The sequence below is a fragment of the Talpa occidentalis genome, unplaced genomic scaffold (genome assembly GCF_014898055.3).
Source record: "Talpa occidentalis isolate TD23 unplaced genomic scaffold, MPIMG_talOcc4v2.1 talOcc4.7, whole genome shotgun sequence".
NCBI classification, from domain to species: Eukaryota; Metazoa; Chordata; class Mammalia; order Eulipotyphla; family Talpidae; genus Talpa; species Talpa occidentalis.
The window spans coordinates 121,807,417-121,815,107 of record NW_023605083.1 but is presented as its reverse complement, the minus strand read 5'-3'; the positions used below and the strand labels follow the sequence as shown (position 1 = coordinate 121,815,107).

The window sequence follows — 7,691 nt, the reverse complement described above, 5'->3', positions numbered from 1 at the left end:
TGGGTAATGTCGGGAGGGACCCCCAGTCTGCCTCCAGGGCGGCGGGCGGGGGCCAAACCCCCCTTGGGAGGTGCTGGGGAGGAGGGCTGGGGGGGGGAAGCAGTGCCTGTATGACGGGGCTGTACATAGAAAGCTCTGTTGTGGGAAGGCAGGAGGGGCAGCCGGGCCTCAGCTGCTAGTGTGAGGGCTGGAGAGGGAGGGGCATTCTCTGAGGACCCCTGGGAGGGGCGGGGTGCTGCTTGCTGACTAGCCCACCTCTGGGCTAAGCTGTCACAGGGCTGGTGGCGGGGGCGGCTCTGGGGACTAGGGGATCATGTGAGGGGTTGCTGTGGGCAACAGCAAATATAAAACTGGTGAGAGGAACTCTGTGTGTCTGTCTGTGGGCAGGAGGCTCTGTGGGGTGGGGTGGGGTGTCCCTGGGGAGGGGAGGGCAGGGCAGGCAGGCCTGCCAAATCAGACGCTGTTAGGAAAGTGTACAAACTTTACTGGAGCGCGCACACACACACACACCTGTGGAGAGGGAAGAGCACCTGGCCACAGGTCCACAGAAACTGGGAGAGAGGGTGATGGCAGCTCGTGATGTGGCTCTTGCCACAGCCCCCCTTCTGACAGGGAGGCCTTAGATAGAGGCCCCACCATCCACTGTAGTGGGGGGACTCAGAATGGAGCGATCCAGGAGAATCTGGTGGGGCAGAGGTACTGGGGAGGCCTGAGCAGTGGGCACCCTCTGAGCCAGGTGTCAGGGTCTCGAGGCTGCAGAGTATCTTCAGTCCTCAGTCCCTCCTCACAGCAGCTGTCTCGGGGCTGTGTCCCTCGAAGGGGTGTCCCAGCGCAAGGCCTCCCGGCGCAAACATTTGATGCCCCCGGCCCCACAGCGGTAGCCAGCAGGGCAGCAGTGGTGCCGATCCCGACAGCAGACGCCCTGGGCGGTCAGAGGGGGTGTGTCAGACCCAGCAGGGCGGGACCCATGCCCAGCCCCAGCCCGGGTCGGGGTGGCACTGACCTGGGGATAGGGACAGCAGGCCCAGCCCCCAGCACTGTCCTGGCAGCAGGTCTGGTTGTCGTGGCAGAAGCGACGCGGCTCACACTCCACGTTCCCCAGGTGTGGACCGCGCACCAGGCGGGCGGTGGGCTGGGTCGCGTCGCCATCCTTCTCGCAGGATCGGGCCTTCACATTGCAGGTGTACCCGGCCGGGCAGCAATGCTGACGGTCCTCGCAGCACACGGCCTGGGGGCACAGGGCAGCATGGCACTCTTGCCGCCCTCCTCAACTTCATTCCCGGCTCCCAGAGCAGGCAGAGGACACTTACGTGGGGCAACTGGCAGCAGGCCCAGCCCCCACTCAGGCTGGGGCAGCAGGTCTGTCCCACTGGGCAGCTGGTGTGCTGGTCGCAGCCCATGTCTCTGGGGAGGGGCGGGGAGGCCTGGCGGGTGGGCACCTTCTTTAGTCCGGTCACTACCTTGTCCCCCATCTGACACTCCCCCCGGGCCGTGCACTTGTAGCCGTGGGGGCAGCAGTGCTGGTGGTCTGAGCAGCAGACAGCCTGCGGCAGCAGAGAAGGGTGATATGGGGGGTACTGCATGGGAGGGACCCCACAGTCCCCTCCCGCTGAGGCTCTTCCAGCTGGGAAGGAATGTGCAGAGGGGTACACTGCCCCAGACTATGGAGTCTGGCCACCCCCTCAGGGCAAGCACCCCGCACCGCTATCCCCCATGCACCTCTGGGGCAGGACAGCAGCCCCATGCCCCAGTCACGAGTCGACAGCAGGTATGTTCAGAGGGACAGCTGGTGACATTATCACAGGGGACATCGCTCTCCACGGCGCGGGGGGATGACAGGCTGAGGCGGGCTGGGGCCTGCTCCATCCAGGGCACCTGGCGGGGCCCCTGTTCACAGGTCCCCTTTCCTGTGTTACACCGATACCCTTCCGGGCAGCAGTGCACATGGTCCTCACAGCACACAGCCTGGGGGGAGCGAGAGGGGATGGTGGACAAGGGGCCGAGCTGGCTGCCACCCCCTGCTCACCCTGCCTAGCCCCACCCCAGTACCTGGACAAAAGGGCAGCAGCCCCAGGCCCCCGTCTGCAGGCGGCAGCAGGTGTAGTCGTCTGGGCAGCTGACCTCCATGTCACACTTCACCTCCTGCACTGTGAGGACAGCAGTGGGGACAGGTCAGCAGTGACACTGGGGGCCTCGGAGGTGCCACCCCTGGCCGGTTCCACAGTTGGAACTGGACGCCACTAAGGATGGAGGCGACCTTGGCAACGATCCGATGGCGAGGCCCAGTGTGGAAGAAAGGGTGCTGCACCTGCCCTGGCCTCTCCAAACGCCCTCAGTCTCCCACCCCCATACCTGCCCTGGAATAGCGTGGGTAGCTATTCCTCACCATATAGGTGGAACGGGCCCGGGGCCTCCCTGGGTACCTGTGTGTGCGGGCAGCTTGGTGAGCAGGTCCGTAGCGTTGTCCTTGGAGAGGCACTTACTCTGGATCAGGTCGCACACGGTGTCCTGGGGGCAGCAGTGCAGGTGGTCGGAACAGCAGATGGCCTGGGTGGGGACAGCGGTGGGTCTTGGTGACTTCCAGTCTCAGTGGCGCTCCAGGAGCAGCCAGGCCCATGGCTGGCACTGCCCCAGTCCCCCACTAGGGGGTGACAGGAGTCCACAGCAAGCAGCCGGCTGCCCCAACCCCGGGGTCCCTGCAAGGTATGGGGCCAGGTGGCTGAGGGCACAGGAGGCCCTGGCGACAGGCCCTCGCTCACATTGGGCATTGGGCAGCAGCCATACTTCCCACTGGACAGTTCACAGCAGGTAGAATCATCAGGGCATCGGGAGCGACCGTCGGGGCACATGATCTCTGGAAGGTGAGAGAGACGTGCGTGGCAGCCCAGGTGGAGGGGAATTTTTCCCAACTAGAGCCAGGTGAGGCCTCTCCGCACTCCCAACCCCCAACCCGAAGATTTCCTGCCTCCTTACCTGGCCCATTTCTCCTCTGTGCGGGGACCTTCTTCGCCAGGGGGAGGGTGCCGGTGGGTGTGAGGCAGCGGCCCTGAACCAGGTCGCAGGAGGTGCCATGGGGGCAGCAGTGCACCTTGTCTCCACAGCAAGAAGCCTGGGGAGAGATGGTCCTGGCTCAACCTTCACCCGCTCCAGCCTCTCAAGCCCCCACGGCCCTCTCCCCGCCTCCATCTTCCCAGACCTCTACCTGGGGCATGGGGCAGCATCCCCAGGAGCCATCAAGCATAGTGCAGCATGTGGAGGAGCTGGGGCATTCGAACTGGCTATCAGGGCACTGGACGGCACCCAAAAGCTTGGTATCTGTGGACAGGATGACCCAGGATTCCACCAACCCAATCAGTGAAGGTTTGTGGGGCACGGGGTGGGGTGGGGGTGGGAAGGGGGGAGGGGGCTGGGGCTCAGTGATTACCTAGGCACTCCTAGCCCTCTCCCTGCGAGCCAGTCCCTGCCTCAGGCTATGCCCAGGGCAGGGGATCCACTGACCATGGGGTAGCACTAAGCCAGCCCAATTTGGCTCTCCCCCAACCCCGAATGCCCAACCCCAGGCCTGGAGTCTTGTATGCTCTCCTGCCCCCTCCCGGCCCCAGGGCTGCCCCTCTGTCCAGAGCAGGTGGGTGGCTGAGTGCAGATGCCACATGAATGAAGGCATGAAGGCAGGAACTGGAGTCACCCTGCTGGCTGGGTTCCTGGGCACATCAGGCTCTATGTGCCCTCCACCCCACCCCCGCGCACCTGGTCTCCGGAAGCAGGAGCGCCCGTCAGCACTGCAGTGGAAGCCCCGTGGGCAGCAGTGGTGGCCGTCCCCGCATGCCACGGCCTGTGGGACAGAGACGCCTGTGTTGGCGAGGCTTTTACCTGGGGTGGGAGTCTGCAGGGAGAGTTTGAATGCAGATCCGAGCCCCTCCACCGGTGAGGAGCACCCTCACCTCTGGGAACGGGCAGCAACGGGAGGTCCCCGAGACAGTGAGGATGCAGGAGTAGCCGGCAGAACAGTGAGCATCCACCTGGCAGGGCCCGCGCAGCCGCCTGCTCAGCGCTGTGGGCCATTTGTCCTGGGAAGAGAGGAGAGGGTGCTGAAGGGCGGGAGCCTGGCCAGTCCACCTCGCCAGCTCTCACCTAGGCCGAAGGGCACTCACTGGACCGGGATTGCAGCAGCTGTAGCTGGCTCCTCCTGGGTCCAGGCAGCAGGCCTCTGGGCAGAGCTGACCATCTGGGCACTGTGTTCCAGCCACCAGCCCTGCCACCAAGGCCATCCAGCTCACCAGGGTCCACATAGTCCACCTGCAAAATACCAAAGGGCATTTGGCAAACACCTTAAGCCCAGGCCTTCCTTGGCTGTGGCGCCAGTCACTTCCCCAGGCCCAGGCCCGGGACTACCCAAGTCTCCCCAACACCTCCTGGTCCAAGTGGGAAGATGTGGGACCTGAGATGGAGCTTCCCACACGTGTCCCGAGCATGTCATACATGCAGCGTGTACACCCGTGGGCTCAAACTCTAACATGAGCACCCGGGTGGATATGTCCCCAACACATGGCCTAACACAGGCATCTCTGTGGGTGTGGCGATGTGGGTAAATGAAAGTCAGGAAGACTTGTGGGTTTTGTGGGTCCAATCTATAAAGACATGGGCCGCCTTCGGGGAGGATGAGAGGCATTAGTAGTTATGGGAGAACAGGACTGGGGCAGCCCCCCTTGAAGGAGAGCCAGGATTCCACTTCCCCAGCCAGCCTCCTCACCCTGAGGATGATGATGAGATGCAGGGCTCACACCTGCTCCCTGTTAAGGCCCGTAGGCGGTGGGGGGTGGGGGGGAGGCCACGTGATGACATGTGAAACCACGGGGTTGAGAAAGTTATGAGGGGGAAGTGTGGTGGCCTGCGGATTCCGCTGCCCTCCCCAAAGATCAGCACCGCCCGCCCACTGACTGTCACGTTCCCGCCCAGGGAAGGGGGGCTCGCAGGCAGCCTTTGAGATCCTGTGTTCTAGGGCCTCCCCACACCACCAGTCTTTACGGATGCCGGATGCCCCAAACATGCCCAGAAGCTGCAACCCAGCTGCACTCCAAAAAGAGATTGCGTGTGCCCACCGGCCCAGCAGAAGGAACCAGGCCTCTCTGCGGGGAGAGGAGCCTCTCACTTCCTAAACAACCCTTCCCCCAGCTCAGCCAACTCTGCTAGCTCAGCCAGGCGGCTAGGGACATGAAACACGGCCTAGACAGGCAGAAACAGTAAGGTTTGTTGAGCCTCTTGGGAGCCAGAAGAAAAAATGCAGTGTGAAATCTGCATTATTTTCTTTCTTCTTCCAAAGTATTAATTATTCCTTTCACTTTTCAAAGGAGGGAGCTGAGGCTCAGAAACGTCAAGTCCATGGCCACGTCATATATTGTCACGGCAGTGACTTGCTTTGAGGTTCCAGGGGTCATCATCCTGGCATCATCTGGCACCAAAGGCAGTGCCAGCGAGAGGGCCCCAAGCCCCGGGAGGATAGGGCCCTGAGTTTCAGCAGGGGGACCAGTCAGCAGGACAGAGCGGGGAGTGCAGGAGTTCCTGGTTACTGCACATGGGTCCTCGTCCTAGAACCGCCACCACTGGCTGTGAGAGCCCCCAAAGCTGCAGCCTGTCTCTGGGGCTCAGTTCCCAGGAGTCTACCAGTGGACAGTGCTGAGGGGCGAGGTGGGTTGCACCCGCCCAATGACTCACATCCTCTTTCCCTCAGCTGGCTTTCCTCAGTGCCCAAAGACTGCCCCAAGAGACGATCTCCTGGCCGGATAAGGATGAAGAAGGCTGGTCTGGACAGCTGCCCTTTCGCCCTCTCTCCAGGCCTACGGCTCCCAGGGAGGGCAGCTATGGCTGGTCCCATCTGTCTTGGGGCTCTAGCTTCCACTTTTTGAAGGCTGTCCTGCTGCCTTGCCCTAGTCCAGAAAGTCAACAGAAATCTCTATGTGGCTCCCCTAGTGACTTGTTCATGTATATTTCCCTTCCTGGGCATGGGGAGGGGGGTGAGCAGAGTGCATCCTTCCACTGCACAGGCGGGCAGGCAAGGGCTGCAGGTTCAGGAGCAGGGCGGGGGAAAGCGGAGCCCAAGTCCTCTTGGTAGGGTTCTGAACGAACCTCTCCCACCCCCACCCCACACTGTCAGCAGAGAGGACGGCGGCCTCTCCAAGCCCCCAGCTCCATCATCTTCCACTAGGTGGCACCCCCAACCCTGAGTGCCAGAGAGGAAGATTCCCAAAAGGTGAGCCAACCCCAGCGCGAGTACGCCGGGAACCGAGAGCGGCGGAAGTTAGTTGGTCCCCCTCCCCGCCCCCCAAGAGGAAGCAGAGGGGAGCCCGACACGCCGGGGGCTCAGTCACCGCTCCGAACCCCGACAGCCTTGCAGGATGCCGGGATCTCGAGTTCCACTCCCAACTCTCCCAGCTCCGAGACAGGTGCGGGCGCCTCTCCGGCCCGGCCGCCGGGGGCTCACCGGCACCGGCCCAGAAGGGGAAAGAACCGGCACCGCCGACGAGGGGCCAGGCGGGGTAGGGGAGCCGGGTCAAGAAGGGAGAGGTCCTTGCTTTGGGTGCAGAGGCGGCAGCGCCCAGATCTGGTGGAGAGTCCCCGTCCCACGGCGGTGGCTGCAAGGACCGCCGCGCCCCGCGCCCCGGGAAATCCCCGCCGCGCCTCGGAAACCGCCAAAGCAGTTGCTCGAGGCGAATCTTCTCCCGTCTCCCGGCGGAGACTGCAGAGGAACCTCAAGCCCCCCGCCCCCCCGCCGGCCCTGGGCAGGGCGCGGAGAGGCTGCGCGAGCGCCGGTACCTGCCTCCGGGTCCGCACAGCAGCAGCGCCCCGCACTCCGGGCAGCAGCGCCCCGCACTCCCGGCAGCGGCGCCCCGCAGCGCAGACTAGGGCCTCCCGCGCGGTGGCCCGCCCACCTCGGCTTCCATTGGTCAGGTGGCCGGGACGTCGCGTCCCCATTGGCTACTCGCCGACCCAGGGGCGGGGCCAGCCAGGAAGGCTGGGGCTCTTCCCTACTCGATTCTCCCCCCTCCCTCGCGCTCCCCACCCCACCCCCATTTCTAGGGATCATGTGATTGGAGAATCATGTGATGCCCGGGCCCGCTCGCCCAGGCTGTGGTGCCCGCCTCGCCGCCTTCCCGGCACCTGCGAGTGCTTGGAGGTGTCTGCCAGGGACGGGGCAGCGCCCGTCTGGGGACACTGATTGCCAAGGGAGCTGCCCCCTAGAGGGGGCGTCCAAGGGTGTTTCCAGGCAGTCGCTCTGGATTGAGGAATTTCTGCATCCTATTTCGTTTCTATTCAGCAAACTCGGATTAGGCGCTAGGCTGGCAGGCCCCCACCGGCCTGAGGGGGGGCTGCGAGGACCCTTTCCTCAAGGTGCTCTCGGGGAGAGAGACAGGCCCAGACTAAATCTAATAAGTTCCCGGCCGTGTGCCAGGGGCTACGGGTGTATGTGGACAAGTGAGTAGGTTGGCTCGAGGCAAAAAAGAGATTTAATTCCATTTTGGGAATTTTGAGCTGAGTCTAGGTGGATTTTAATCCACAGGTGGGAGGAGCGAAGTGTCTGGAGCGAGGATGCTGTGTGGGGATGGGCGCTAGGAAACCGGATGAGCAGGGCGGCCTTGGGCAGAGATTAAGTGCCAACCTGTCGTGGCCTTGAGGAGCTGCTGCTGGGTGCCTGA

The 7,691-nt window shown here is 63.5% G+C and overlaps 1 protein-coding gene across 3 annotated transcripts; it reads right to left on the bottom strand.

Annotated features, from left to right (window-relative positions):
• Positions 1-449: 449 nt before the first annotated feature.
• GRN (granulin precursor) lies at positions 450-6,892 on the bottom strand. 3 transcript variants are annotated; one of them, XM_037494036.2, is made up of 13 exons: positions 6,811-6,892; positions 4,152-4,296; positions 3,942-4,067; positions 3,748-3,832; positions 3,203-3,315; positions 2,974-3,109; positions 2,760-2,854; positions 2,424-2,547; positions 2,050-2,147; positions 1,720-1,965; positions 1,311-1,544; positions 1,004-1,228; positions 450-922 (listed from the first exon to the last, which is right to left on the bottom strand). In XM_037494036.2, the coding sequence occupies exons 2-13, from the start codon at positions 4,287-4,289 to the stop codon at positions 785-787; spliced, it is 1,758 nt and encodes a 585-aa protein (XP_037349933.1). In that variant the 5' UTR covers positions 4,290-4,296; positions 6,811-6,892; the 3' UTR covers positions 450-784. The 3 variants fall into 3 exon arrangements, with proteins under 3 accessions (XP_037349933.1, XP_037349934.1, XP_037349932.1); XM_037494037.2 differs by having other exon boundaries at positions 6,815-6,892; XM_037494035.2 differs by lacking the exon at positions 6,811-6,892 and adding an exon at positions 5,713-6,117.
• Positions 6,893-7,691: the final 799 nt, after the last annotated feature.